The 14,243-nt window shown below is 42.9% G+C and overlaps 2 protein-coding genes across 2 annotated transcripts; one reads left to right on the top strand and one right to left on the bottom strand.

The window, feature by feature from the left end:
• Nucleotides 1-5,431: 5,431 nt before the first annotated feature.
• cunh2orf88 (chromosome unknown C2orf88 homolog) lies at nucleotides 5,432-5,789 on the bottom strand. Its single transcript, XM_069662607.1, has one exon. The coding sequence runs from the start codon at nucleotides 5,787-5,789 to the stop codon at nucleotides 5,514-5,516; it is 276 nt and encodes a 91-aa protein (XP_069518708.1). The 3' UTR covers nucleotides 5,432-5,513.
• Nucleotides 5,790-10,346: 4,557 nt separating this feature from the next.
• Nucleotides 10,347-13,911, top strand: mstnb (myostatin b). The gene is made up of 3 exons (XM_069662625.1): nucleotides 10,347-10,725; nucleotides 11,090-11,460; nucleotides 12,239-13,911. The coding sequence occupies exons 1-3, from the start codon at nucleotides 10,347-10,349 to the stop codon at nucleotides 12,617-12,619; spliced, it is 1,131 nt and encodes a 376-aa protein (XP_069518726.1). The 3' UTR covers nucleotides 12,620-13,911.
• The last annotated feature ends 332 nt before the right edge of the window (nucleotides 13,912-14,243 follow it).

The raw sequence follows: 14,243 nt of genomic DNA, 5'->3' as shown, positions 1-14,243 counted from the left end.
TCTGACTCTATAATAATCATATTTGCCTTCATAGTCTGCGTCCATCATGCAGTTTGAGGCTTTTCACCGCGGCTCAGTGAGCACGCACGATGACCTCCCACATACTGTAGACAATAAAGTGCCATAAACACAGAGAGCAAAGTCTGAGTACATCTCTCTACACGTCACAGATAAGCCCTCGTGTTTTATGGCCAACATTTACTCTTCAAACAAGCACCGGGCAGCCAGCAGTCATTTCTAAATCCTCATGTTTGTCCTGATTGTTGCTGAACCTTTAACCTGCTGTGTGTTTACGCTCATACAGGATGCAGCAGATCCACCTGTCTTGTTTGACAGGTGTTTTAAATAAATATTGAGTCACACATATGTGGAGACACCCGTGTGTAAAAGAAGCTGGTCTGCAGTTGTGACTTAAGCCCCTTCCACACATGCACACATGACATTTTCCTGAAAATTTCAGGACCTTCTGTCCCCAACATTTTCTAGAGTTACTCTTTCACACACAGCGGGAGATTTTTCCCTGTCGGACAGGGGGGAGTGGAGGCGTATATTTGGCGACTAATTCTATCATGTTTCTTTTTTGATCCGTCAAAAAGATCGTCATTTAACTATCTGGGCACTCGCCCTCCACGTTCTGTCTCTGCCATGGCTGGAGCAGCGTAAAGAGAGATGTTTGTGTGTATTTATATATATATGAAATATTTCAATCATTGAAGGCATAGATCTGATTTATTGGCATCATCAGGTTTAACACAGACTGGATGTACAGTTTGCAAGTTAAATGAATAATATTCTATAGGAATATAACAAAAGTCGCACATTTTAAGTGTTTGTTTTATGATTAAACAGGTGGACATGTTTCTTCTGACAGATCGGCTTCCCAGAGACTGTTTACTTATTTGGCAGCAGACAAATCAAACTTCTCATCACCGTAAATCAGCCACTTGTGTCACTTTATAGTCACGTCAGCTCAACTCCACAACTCTCTGACCTCTGTTCCATCTGTTGTAAAACAATGCTCTACAAAGCATTGTGGGTACAGTAGTCCAAACCTTGTAATTACACATATGGCAACACTTTCCTGCTGTGAGTCTTACTTGTCTTAAGTAGTGAATTGTTGATTCAGCCGGCTTGTGGCTTTGAATTAGGCGCTAGTACACAATTTAGGTCTTAAGATATTAAAGAAAGTAATAGTTACATATTTTTCTTGAAATACAAATTAAAGGGGTCGTTTACTTGTTACCAAGCAGATTTGTAGAGAAGGGAATCATGGACAGCAGGTTCAAATACCTCTCCTGCTCTGGCTGCCAAAGAGCCCCTGAAAGCTCCTATGAGGAATTTTTGGTTTGCGTTGATTTTGGCGACCTTGTCCTATGCTTGATTTATCTTTGAGCTTGTCCTATACATGTGTAAGAGGTGTATTTTAACAGGTGTTTTTTAACATTCAAACCTATCACTTACTGTGAATCTTTGCCTCGGAAAATAGAGAAAAAAGGCGGATTTGAGCGTGAAGTTAACCTTTTGTTTGACACCTACCCCCCAGCAGTGGTTACATACTAGGGATGCACGATATTGGATTTTTTGCCGATATCCGATATGCCGATATTTTACAACTCATTTAGCCGATTACCGATACCGATATTTTTTTCCCGCACACCTAATTGCAGCGATCATCAACTCTCTTCTATATTGGAATTAGCGTACAGTATAATGGTGATACTCTTATCACATTTGTTACAACGGTCGGGGTGACGGGTCTTGAGATGGTTTATCAAGTTTGTAGTGTTGAAAGACTTTGCCTTGGCTCCTCCTCGCATCACCGAAGCTGAGCAGTCATTGCAAACAGCAGTTTTTCTATCTATTTCAGACACTTTGAAAAACTTCCACACCACGAACATATTGGCTTCTAACTCTCTCATGCTGCAGGTAGACGCGCAGGTCTTCTTCGTGCCAGGGACATTGAGCCGAGGTCGGGCATTTAATCAAGTATGCAACAGTCCATTATTTTATCAGTGAATTATATCGGCGGATATCGGCGTGTTGGCCGATATCCAATAGTTCATTTTTAAGCCAATATCGGCCGATACCGATAACGTGCCGATAATATCGTGCATCCCTATTACATACATTAAAATAAGTTTAAAGTATAATCAATCTAGTCAATGATCCTATAGAGGCATCTGCATTCATTTCAGTCTGTTTCATAACCAGCTGAAAACTCCTCACAGGAGCTTTAAGAGGCTCGTTTTAACAAGAGCTGCAACAATTAACCAAAAAGTAGATGGACAATTATGATTAATTAATGATCAGTTAAATCAGTTTCAAGCAAACAATGTACCGGTTTTAGCAATCTTATCGTTTTCCCTTTTAAATATCAATTTCACTGAACATCTTCAGGGTTTGGCCTGTTGGTTGGGCTTAGGAAATTTAAACAGGCATTTTTCAGGCTTTTTATAGGCATCATAATTAAGAGAGTTATTGTCAGTTGCAGCCCTAATTTAAACCATATAAATGGCCATAAAAACCTTCATAAGTAAATAAATCCTACAAAGAGGTTTGCATGAGTCTGGCCAACGAAGCATCTCCCCCGTCTTTGCACCTGCTGGCATGAAATCAGTTAAAACGGGTGACCTTTAAAAACTGGTGAACTGGAAGACAGATGTTTAAATGAAGACAGGCGTTCACATCGGATCAGATTTTTAACTCTTTGTGGTGCAGAAAAACACTATTTCCCAATTTTTGTCAGAGTGAAACAGAGAAACAGAATCTCTTGTGGGTTTGTAGACACACATAAAACCACAATCAGTAAAACAAAAAAACTGGAAACATTTTGCACAGTGAAGCCTGGCATCAGCATTATCGCCTGTGTATCAATATTCTAATTGTCATTCAATTTCACAGGTTAAATCAATGACTCCTCCTCCTGCAGCATGTGGACTGTAAAGAACGTGCACATTTAACTCCACCTCTCAGTTTTCACTGCAGTCTGTTCCTTCTTGTTCTCCTGAAACATGAAATCCCAACGTTCAGCACAGCAGTGACGCAAAACAAACAGCATCAGATTAAGATTTAGGGATATGGCGTGGGCAGAGCAGATCATCTCTAATCTTTAGTGTCATCACAACATGTTTTGGGGAAATTCCCCAAAATATTCATCCGCCCACACGGATTAGTGCAAGAACTGTAATATGTTTTTTTAGGCATTTTTTTTGTGTTTTTTGAGTGACGTGTTTGAGCGGGCGATTTTCAGCTCACTTCATGTTTCATTGGAGAAACGTCTCAGTCGGCAACCAGTCACCATTTTAATACAGCTTGTAAACAGAGACTTTAAAATGCTTCACTCAGATTGGCAGTTTTAGACAGTTTAGAAATTGTATCGATAAGACTTCAACTATGTGATTAACTATGTTGAAAGTGATAATCTCAAAGATTTTCATGTAAATAAATGTCTGTTAAGTCTCTATCTATCACCGAATGAGGTAACACAATGGTGATTGAGCCTATGGCCCACTGATGGAAGCCTTTGCATTTGCAGAATAATGGACTTGGTGTCTGTGGCGACTTTCAAGGGAAAAAAATCACAAGCAGCGCCCAGTTACTGATGCGTTTTCCATCAGCCAGCAGTGGTTGGTCTGTCAGAGAGGGTAGGCGGAGCTAAGCGACTCCTTTTCCGGTCTCTGCAAGTGTTGCGAGTAAACAGTAATCTACTATGGCTGAACAAACAAAGAAAAGATGGATGACTACAGATACAACTTCAACAAGTTCAAGAAGTGAAAATCCAAAGAAAAAGAAACAAACTCGACGCTCAGATGAAGCAAACAGTCTGAAAAGGAAAATCAAGAGTTACAACCGGAGCCAACCGTGGACGTCACACATGCAACACTGTCTGGATATCTGGGAAGTGTGCTCCCGCAATTACCGTTTATCACCATAGGTGCCGCCAAAGAGAACGAATATCTTTGAGATTATAACTTTAATTGATACTGGACAGATTTATATTCACACTGAAACAGTGTGACTGACATAAGAGAAGGCAAGTGGAGAGAAGACTCTTCCACTGTTTTATATGGCTTATAAACTTGTGTCGAACTTGATAATTATTCTACATTTTCTAACCGTCTTCAGTTAAGCAAAGCTAGAGATGTGACTTGACTTTTGGGTTAAATCCCAATGACATCAGTAAGAGTAGCTGTCGGACAGGTCCGGACCTGCAGCTACACCGACGCTCTGAGCAGACCTGTATAATGTCCCCTCCGATATAAATCACACTGTATTAAACGGTTCAGCTAAACTGTTTGGGCCCATAGTAACCTACATTAAGTGCTTTGGCAGTTCCAAATACATCGACTCTGTCCCCTGATGTGTTCGAATACCAGCTGTTACTATTTTAAGAAATCATACACACACTGGATTAACGTCATGGGGTTTCGAGGTTTGCATAATTGTGCTCTTGTCCTCTGTAGGGCAGATGGCAGTAGTCCTCGTCTAGGCGACTTAAAATGACACAATGTTGACAAAAACTAAAACATTTTAGCCAAAATCATGTGTTTGTTTTTCAGCTCCAGTTCTGTTGACCAGTTATTTTAAGAAAGTGTGTCATTCTGCTCTCATGCCCTGGTTTCCTTGTGGCTGAAAAACCAGCAGGTCCTCTGTGATCTGGCTCCTGATGTCAAAGTTCCCAAACTGTGACTTGTGTGTACTGAAGATCCTAGAGTGCAGGAAATGCAATATTTGTATGCATAAATTCCTGGATCCATTTTGAGCGCTGTGGCAGGCTGCGGTCGAGGCTGCCTAATGGCGAGAGGGACAAACAGACTGAGGAAGATGCTCCTCGTTGCAGCTCAGCCGCAGAGTCTCCAGGGAGGCCATTAAGGGAGAACTTCAGGGCTTTTGTCAGACCAGAAGGAGCCGAACAGCTGGGCGTGTTTCTGTCCTGATGATACGAGGGAGGATTTTTCAAGTGCCCTCACCAAATGAAGGGATCTATTAATAGCTTCCTCTGTAAGAGAAGAGACTTTTGGCCTTGTTGCAGCATCATGACCAGGATAGACTTTCACTGGCAGGAGGAACGTTTGATTCCAGGTCATATCTGATAGGATTTCTCGCTTTGCGTTGTAAGTCCAGCCGCAGGAGAGCCAACACCTAGCGGAAGACGGGACAAATAAGGTCTGAGAAAGATGATATCCGATTGACGACACACTCGGCTTCAGCGCGGCTACGGCTCCGATTCAGATAATCACAGAACTGAGAACCGGATCTGAGTGCTTTGGAGGAGGGTTCGTAGGCTCAATCCAAGTATAATCCAATCGGAAAGTAGGTCAGCACTGATTTAGTGACACCTCATTCATATTCCGGCTCACAGCAGGTAAATGCTTGGAGGATTCGTTCTGAATGAAGGTGTTTGAGACTGCTGGCCTTGTTTAATCACATGTAGAACCTCCAGGGTCAAGGTCAAGGCAGCCTCAGCCCGACCCGGTCCTTTTGCACTCTGACATCCCCGCCTCCCTCCCATGTCATGGCACGTCACACTCGATGTAGGGGATGTCGCTGTAGCGGCGGTCTACCTCCACCCACTGCTGCACGGCTCGGGCCACGATCTCCTCGGAGAGCCGGTGGGCGTACTCCAGCAGCACCGGGTTGACCTGAGGCGAGCTCTCCGGAGAGCCCGTCTCTGAGTGCACCAAGTACGCTTTCTCGCCCTTCGACCTCTTGGCCTTTCCGTCGAACTTCTCTGTGGAGTTTGCATTGTTGGCTGCAGAGTCACTCTTCTTGGATTTAACACACCCCATACTCTGGAGGATGTAGCATTGATTAACCTTTAGGTGGGGGGTTATGGGGTGGCAGTAAGGTCTTTGGTTGAAGTTCTTACTAAGATATGAATGTTTTCATGTTGATTCTGACAACTCTGCGCTTCTTGACTTCTCTCTGCAGCCGTCGCCTTCCTGTCATCCACTCCTGCTTTCATCCATATCTGAGTACCAACCAGAATTACAAAGTGGAGGGTGGTGATCTGGAGGAAGCTGTTGGATGACCAGCTAGGAGGTCCATCCCTGCGAGGATGTGGCAGCGTGGAAACAGTCCCTCCTTAACCTCGTCCCTTCCTTAACTGCAGAGAGAGAGTGGAAAGAGGGAGGATTTTAGTGATTTATTTCATGCAGCCTACAAATACCAGATGGCCTGAATGAGGAGAGGATTGTGAACGTTTATCACAGTGATCGTTGCAACTATGTGACCGGAGCTCCAGCGGCCGGCTCGAGGTCAAGGCACCTCTGCACGGTCACATTTAAACGCGCTCTGCCTCTCTACACGTCAACTGTGTTAGTCATTCACCCCCTCCCTCCTCTTCCTCACAGTGTTTTATGACTCAATCCCTCGGCCTATTTCCAATTGCACGGCACAGGGACGTCTGTCTCTAGCTTGAGTGGACTGATGCTGTTTGGTTGTAAGCCTGCGTCTCCCATCTGTTCTACTAACAGAGCCGAGCAGCCTGATTCACGGTGACAGCTCCTTTTCTGGGGCTACAGGCCTCTGTGCACAGTGGACATGTGCTTCATTCACAAAGCTGCATGCTGGAGTCTGAGGCCATGAATGATTTATGCAGAGTGGGGAGTCTCCCTCAGAGTAAAACAACATTCAGAGGCGCAAACAGGAGTCTGAGCTGTCAATCTGGTGATATGTTAATGAGTTTAAATAAACAAGTGTTCATTCAGATATTCCCCTACCTGGGGGCATCCATTACCTGTCAGACAGACACATGGGATTGGGATTACACCTGATAACTGATTTATTTGAACAACAAACCTGCTCTGAGCCTGAATAAAAAAATCTCTCTGCCCACTTGAGATTAAAATATCATCACAATGTGTTGTGGTCCTGTAAACATGTACATACTTTCAACAGAGTGCTGCAAAAGCGTCATTTTTCTCCATTCCAACATACACAGAATCCGGCGACAGAAGAAATAATCCAAGGTCGTTCAAGTAAACAATAATCCGGACATCATGTGGTGTCGCGCCGGTTCCTCTGCCCTCCCTTCACACAGCATCCGAGCGATCTGAACTTGAAACTTGAACGCTATTGATCCAAAATGATCTCCCAAGTTGCTGCTCGCTGGTTTTTGTTTCAGCAGGACGAAGAGCTCCGCACCAGATTTTAAAATAATCTCTGAGAACAATAAAAGAAGATCCCAGGCTGCTGGTGGATCACACCGCTTCCCTGTTGCCGTCGCGTCGGTCAGCGCGGAGTGGAGCTCATCAGCACAGAGGATATCAGAGGTGTGGACTGGACTGACTTCAGAGGATCGACGCTCCACGGTTATGATCGATCTGCAGCGGTGCTCAGGAGGAGAGAGAGTCCAGGCGCTGCGCACTGACAGAGGCTCTGCACCGCCGCGGGCCGCTGAGACACTGCCATCTGGCGGCGACACGGAGAACTACCACACTGAAATCGCTAAAAATCACAACAGCAAAACTACTTGCAAGTATCCAAAGTAAAGTGCACAGAAAACCATCACTATTTTATTATACATGAGCAGATTTTTAAAAATGTATTATCATTGATGTGTATATGTGTATCTGTGGTCTTAAAAACTGGAGCTTGTGGTGTCAGAGCTTTATAACTTAATACTCTAAAATACTACTGAATAGTTAGTTCTTTAAACCAACAATACATCATTTTAAAAGCGTGTCATGTGTTTATGTAAAAGTAACAACTAACTGCAGATAAATAAAGTTGAAAATAACAAATATTACTTCCTATCATTTGTTTTCATAAATTTAAAATTTAATGTAACCCTAATTTCTCACACCGAACCCCCCCCCGGAAAAATATCTCAAAGTGACTGAGTTCCTTAGTAGAACTATATGTCCTGAAAGTTTGATTCCTATGGACAGTTAAAACTTGCTCTTATTCAGTTGAATTCCCACTTGAATTCTTTCTTATACAACAGTTAGTTCCGACCAAGTAATCTGATTGGACAAGAGGCATTCCATGAGTGCCGATTTCGAGTACAACATCACTCCGCCTCAGCCAGGTGTTCTGAATACTGTCCATTAACGTTACAGCAGACCGTGTGTGTTTATACTGATCAAGCTGGCACCTCTGAATCACACAGCAGACTCTTATTTCACCAACACCTTACATTAAAACAATATCAGTATAATATCATTCTGACTCACCATGAGTACTAATTTTTATTTGTCTCCTTTTTATTTGTCTTCAGGCAGGAATCTTCTTCAACGTGAGAAATATAAGCACACATTTTTATAAACAATTATTATGATTAATAATTGTACTTTTCCGCAGAAGCAATTATTCAGCATTTCTGTACATAGCAAAGTTTATAAGTCACAATTTTATGAAACAGCTCTATATCGATCTAAATATCTGTCTGTCTATCTCGTCAGCCATCAGCTATAATCTGAAGATGACACAGCCTATGGTTGTGACAGCTACCTTTTCGGGGCTTCTGGTGAAGCCAGCAGCGACAAAGGATTTCCGGCCAAGACTTCTTTTTCCATGCGCTGCATTGTTTACAGTCCGACAGGCAACTTAAGAAACAGGATTGAGTTGGAGTTGGAGCAGATTAGCTGCACTTGCATGCAGATGTCTGATTATAGAGATTATACAACTTCATTCAGAATCTGTAAACAGAGATAAGTCTATCTATAATTAATCAATTTCTAGATGGTGCTCTTACTTCAAAAGAACCGTGCTATTGATGTAGCCTACTGGTTTATAAAATCAGCTGGGTGGACTTTATAACTCTGGATAAGAGTAAGTTAGTAATGTAGTACTTGCTGTGTTTGAAATAGTTGTTCTTTGGCTGTCAAATTGTTCAAAGCATTCATCATCACTTTTGTAACCTGCCATGTATGAATGCAGGTAGGTTGACACTGAATGCACCTGGCTCTGTAAAACAATCCATCCTGTTATGTTCAGTATCAATAATAATCTTTTTCTGCATGTTTTGTATTTTTAATTTTACTTTTTAAGTTACAGAAACCAGTAAGGTCGTCATTTTATTGCTGTTCTGCAGATGGGGACATTAGTGATGTGAACCTGCCACAAGATGGCGCTGTCTTCTCATGTACTACAATCAGGTTTCCCCACCAAGGATTTGATTTTGATTTGAAAGTCCTAAACTAAGGATAATCTATGTATAGTATAATATTTTCAAGAATAAAAATGGAACCAGACCTCAACACACTGGAATGACTCGACTTGCCCTTCATATTATTGTAATTCCTATTGTTTTGTCAATGATGAAATGTTCCTTCAAAGCAGTCACAGTTGCATCCCCGTGCCTGTCATCAGAGAAGATTCATGTCTGATTAACTTATCGTGGCCGCAGTTAAAAGAGCAAACTTGACTGTTTAATTTAACCGTACTCTTTTAAAAACAAGCGTCGGCTCATAATGATTTGATGCAGGATGTATAATTGATCACCATTAACAAATAACCAAGTCACTGACTTTGGACTTCAATTGATAAGCATCAAGTTAGCTGGATTTCAGTCATATAAAAGTATATTCATGACACTGTATTTTACAAAATGTTTGTATTTGACAACCAGTTTAATTAAAGCAAGTATTTTAAACTTAAATGAGAACAGTCACTTCCCTGCTTCAGAGAGGCTGAGCAAACATAGGTCTGAAATAAAGTTTAATGCGACTGAAATCCATCCAGTTTGATTGAGTATGAATTCATGTATGAAGTTACTCTGAATTAACTTTCCTAAAGTAATGATCCTTTAATTGTGAGCTTATCACATGGAGTCACGTTGACTTAAAGCTGAACAACAGGAATTAATGGTACATCCTGAATTAATTCATCCAATAAATCATCATGAATCACGCCTTAGTTACGTAATGCATTGCTGTGTGTGTACCCTTATTGTTAAGTGTTGTCGCACAAAATGATTTTTTTTTTTAAATAATCTTGGTTTCCTGCAGTAGGAGGCTATTTTGTGCCACTTTGTTGATCACTTTAGCTTCAACAGAGCGCTACAGACAGTCCGCTAAGCGTCCCTGCGCAATCACTGTAAGAAAAGTGAATCAATCCATCTGTGGACGCGTTCAGCACATGCCCACAGTCTCCGTCCCTTTATGGTTTGACAACGAAAAAAAGTTTTCATGTCAGGCGGTAAAAAATCATTGTTGTCCATCCAGCCAATCATAGTTTTTGACGACACAAAAGAGGCTAAAGTTGGAGTATAAAAAGCTGTGCGCTCATAAAGTATGATGCCTATCAGTGTGGGACATTAATACAAACCCAGAGCAGTCGCGCATCAGGTCCAGCACACACCGAGGGATCTTTGTTAAACTAACCTTCACACCTGAGAGACAATGCATCTGTCTCAGATTGTGCTGTATGTTAGCCTGCTGATTGCTTTGGGTGCAGTAGTTTTGAGTGACCAGGAGACGCACCAGCAGCCCTCCGCCACCAGCCCTGAAGAGACGGAGCAGTGCGCCACCTGCGAGGTCCGGCAGCAGATTAAAACCATGCGACTAAACGCCATTAAGTCTCAGATTCTGAGCAAACTGCGAATGAAAGAAGCTCCTAATATCAGCAGAGACATAGTGAAGCAGCTCCTGCCCAAAGCGCCGCCGCTGCAGCAGCTCCTCGACCAGTACGACGTGCTGGGAGATGACAACAAGGATGTGGTGATGGAGGAGGACGACGAGCATGCCACCACGGAGACAATAATGATGATGGCCACTGAACGTAAGTTTTTATTTCCCTTCGCATTTGCTTTTCGCATAACAAGGAAAGATGCGCACAGACAAAACAGGTTTTTACGCGCGGCAGAGCGCACGAAGGCGTCCCCTGAACACGATCTAGATTGTCTAGGGTCATATATTTTAAATGTGAATATAACATTAAGATGATTTAGAATAGTACACGGGTTAGGGCATTCTTGTCAGACAGCGCGAGCGGTCATTACGCGCAATGTTTTCTAAACTTTATTCGACCACTTCAAGTGTCAAAGATATTTACACGTTTTTTCTCTCTGTAACTGTTAAATGCACATGGTCAGTATAACCTTTAGTAATCAAAGAGAACTGTTTCTTTCTCTGTCTCTCTGCAGCCGAGACCATCGTACAAGTGGATGCGGAACCAAAGTGCTGCTTTTTCTCTTTTACCCAAAAGTTTCAAGCCAATCGCATAGTCCGAGCTCAGCTCTGGGTGCATCTGCGCGCGGCGGAGGAGGCGACTACTGTGTTCCTGCAAATCTCCCGACTGATGCCGGTCACAGACGGGAACAGGCACATACGAATCCGCTCCTTGAAGATCGACGTGAATGCCGGGGTCAGCTCTTGGCAAAGTATAGACGTCAAACAAGTGTTGAGTGTGTGGCTGCGGCAGCCGGAGACCAACTGGGGCATCGAGATAAACGCCTTCGATTCGAGGGGAAACGACTTGGCTGTGACCTCCGTAGAGCCCGGAGAGGAAGGACTGGTGAGCTTTACTTTAAATCAAAATGAAATGTTCAAATTGTCTTCAGTAAATGTTCAGGAGTCAATAGTGATGACTGCATTGGTGCAGAGCTATGTTCTGTGTCAGTTTGTTATTTGAGAATCTGCTACAATAATTAGGCCATCCTGCAAGAAACAACCATTATTTCCAAAAGTCCAGTTTGCAAAAGGGTTTGAAAAAACATTTGTTGTGGTTTTAGCTTTGGGCTTCTGCAGGTTTTAGTGTGCAGAGAGGCTTTGCAGAGTCAGCAGGTGGTTAAACATTCATGCATTTCGCTGCTGGAAGACGGAATCAAGACTTAAGACTCTTGAAAGTGGTTAATCAACAGAGACTTCATGTAGGCGCGTACCTGCATTTGGACAAACGCCCGGTCCACAATAACCTCAAATCTTATTGCCAGATTACATAAAAGTTCACCTGCCTCGCATTCCTCAAAGTATTCTGTGTGACTGTGCAAATCAGAGTAATTGCCTGCACGCACACACTGCTGCTATCAATGACAAACACTTATCATTAAGGCTCAAATACTGGCACCAGGCTCTGGGGCAATTAGAATGCCGAGACAGCTGAGGTTAACCAACCGAGAGATGATTTAATTTCTCTAAAACTCAAAGTTTCATAATATTATCGAGTCATGTTTGACAACCAGCTGCAAGAGGTCGGGGGCAGCAGATTAAAAGATTTAAGTTGAATTCTGTCATCCGCCTCACTTTGCAAATCAGCTGTTTACAAAGTATTCTCATTTGCTCTGTCGTTGCAGCAACCATTCATGGAGGTGAAGATCTCAGAGGGCCCGAGGCGTGTCAGGAGAGACGCGGGCCTGGACTGTGACGAGAACTCTCCAGAGTCCCGGTGCTGCCGCTACCCGCTCACGGTGGACTTTGAAGACTTTGGCTGGGACTGGATTATTGCCCCAAAGCGCTACAAGGCCAACTATTGCTCCGGGGAGTGTGAGTACATGCACCTGCAGAAGTACCCGCACACCCACCTGGTGAACAAAGCCAACCCCAGAGGGAGCGCAGGCCCCTGCTGCACCCCCACCAAGATGTCTCCAATCAACATGCTCTACTTTAACCGAAAGGAGCAGATCATCTACGGCAAGATCCCGTCCATGGTGGTGGACCGGTGTGGATGCTCTTGAGTTGGGTCGGAGACCACAGCGAGAGGGAGGGGAGGACGGAGAGGCCGCTGCTCAGTCCGGCTTCTAACTTGAGACTTTCTGACACAACCGATCCACCAGTTCCAGTGCTTTCCTGCAGAACACGGTGCAATAGAACCAGAGTAGAGGCCACAAACTGCCGAGCGCTTTCAAAACCGGCATAGCTCTTACTTTTCTTTCCTCCAGTGAAATCTTAGCCAGAGAGGCTTGATGTCAGATGGATGCAGAAACAAACACACACACATGCTGGGTCTCGGAGTGAATGTAGACGGAAATTATCAAAGTTATCCAAAAACTTCTGTCCTACTTCTGTCCATTTATACAAACATGCCGACAGATTATACTCGTGCGCCGTCACTCCACTCGTAGCCAACATACATGCTAATACACTTTTTGCTAAGCTATATGTCTGATAATCCTTTTTCAAGTTATGTTTTCAGAGTGAAACCAGGAATCCTCATGGACTTTTTGAAAGGGCTTGTAAAACCACAAACGGAGACTCTGTAGGGTGATGTTCCACACTGGCAGAACATGTTTTAGGTCACATAGGATCACAGGAGTTGGTGAAAGCAGGAAAACCTCCCTTTGTTGCTGCCATTTATGAAACCAGACAAAAACAGCAGCATTACACACTTCACACTTTCCTGGATAGGATCAAAGTTAAACATTTTTGGTTAACAATGCCGAGAACTAGGGAGTAAAATTCGAAGTGCAGGTGGTGCGTTCTGACATTTGTTCCTATGGACACAAAAATGTTCCACCAGGGTGAAGAACCACTTTAGGTCTTATGTACTCTGCCATACACACACGCAGCAAAATAACTGACACAGGAGCGCTCTCGCTCAGTCATAATCTTCACAATCCAACGAAAACAGCCTGACCTGCCCGATACACTTGAATTATTCTAATTGTAAATTTACATAACTGGACAGAAGGACTTGAACTGAAGGCACAAAGAATGCAGCCGACAAATAAGAAATGTGTTTAAGACAGAGGACACGGATTGTCGAAATATATGAATGTTGAGATCACGCTTAAACTCTGTCTTACAAACAACACAGTTTGCACTATGGCACACCAATAGAAGAATTGGTTGCTACAAGAGTTGTAAAAACTGATTTTGATATGTTTGCTAATTTGTATTGTATACATATGCCATTGTTTCCATTAGGAGTTGCCTTTCTAAACCACTGTTGGTAAATGTATAAAACCACAATCTAGCAAGATAAAAAGATGTAATACAGCAACTCTGTATACTTGTTTTAACAAATAAAGTTTCCAGCTTGTTTGTTGAGTTCTTTTTCTTTGAGGAGTTTGTTCATGCAGACAGCACGTCCTAAAAACTGCATCGAAAAGGATTTGATTTTAAAAGCTTCACTGCAGCATTTCAGTTATGCTAAGTTGCAACTGAAACATGGGATACACAGAGGATGCATATTGTTCTTATATTCAGTTAAATAAACCATACACAATATGATACAATAAACCCTTGCACTACATTTCAAACATGTTTCCAGTGCAGTCCAAGGAATAAGGCTGGACGTGTCTTTGTTTCTACAGTAGCGACAGACGTAGCTCAGTGTCATTCTGCTGACTCACAGATCAA

The sequence above is a fragment of the Semicossyphus pulcher genome, unplaced genomic scaffold (genome assembly GCF_022749685.1).
Source record: "Semicossyphus pulcher isolate SPU_LCO1_2020_fin unplaced genomic scaffold, fSemPul1.0.p SCAF_15, whole genome shotgun sequence".
NCBI classification, from domain to species: Eukaryota; Metazoa; Chordata; class Actinopteri; order Labriformes; family Labridae; genus Semicossyphus; species Semicossyphus pulcher.
The sequence above is the reverse complement of the archived record's forward strand: the minus strand, read 5'-3'. Positions and strand labels throughout refer to the sequence as shown.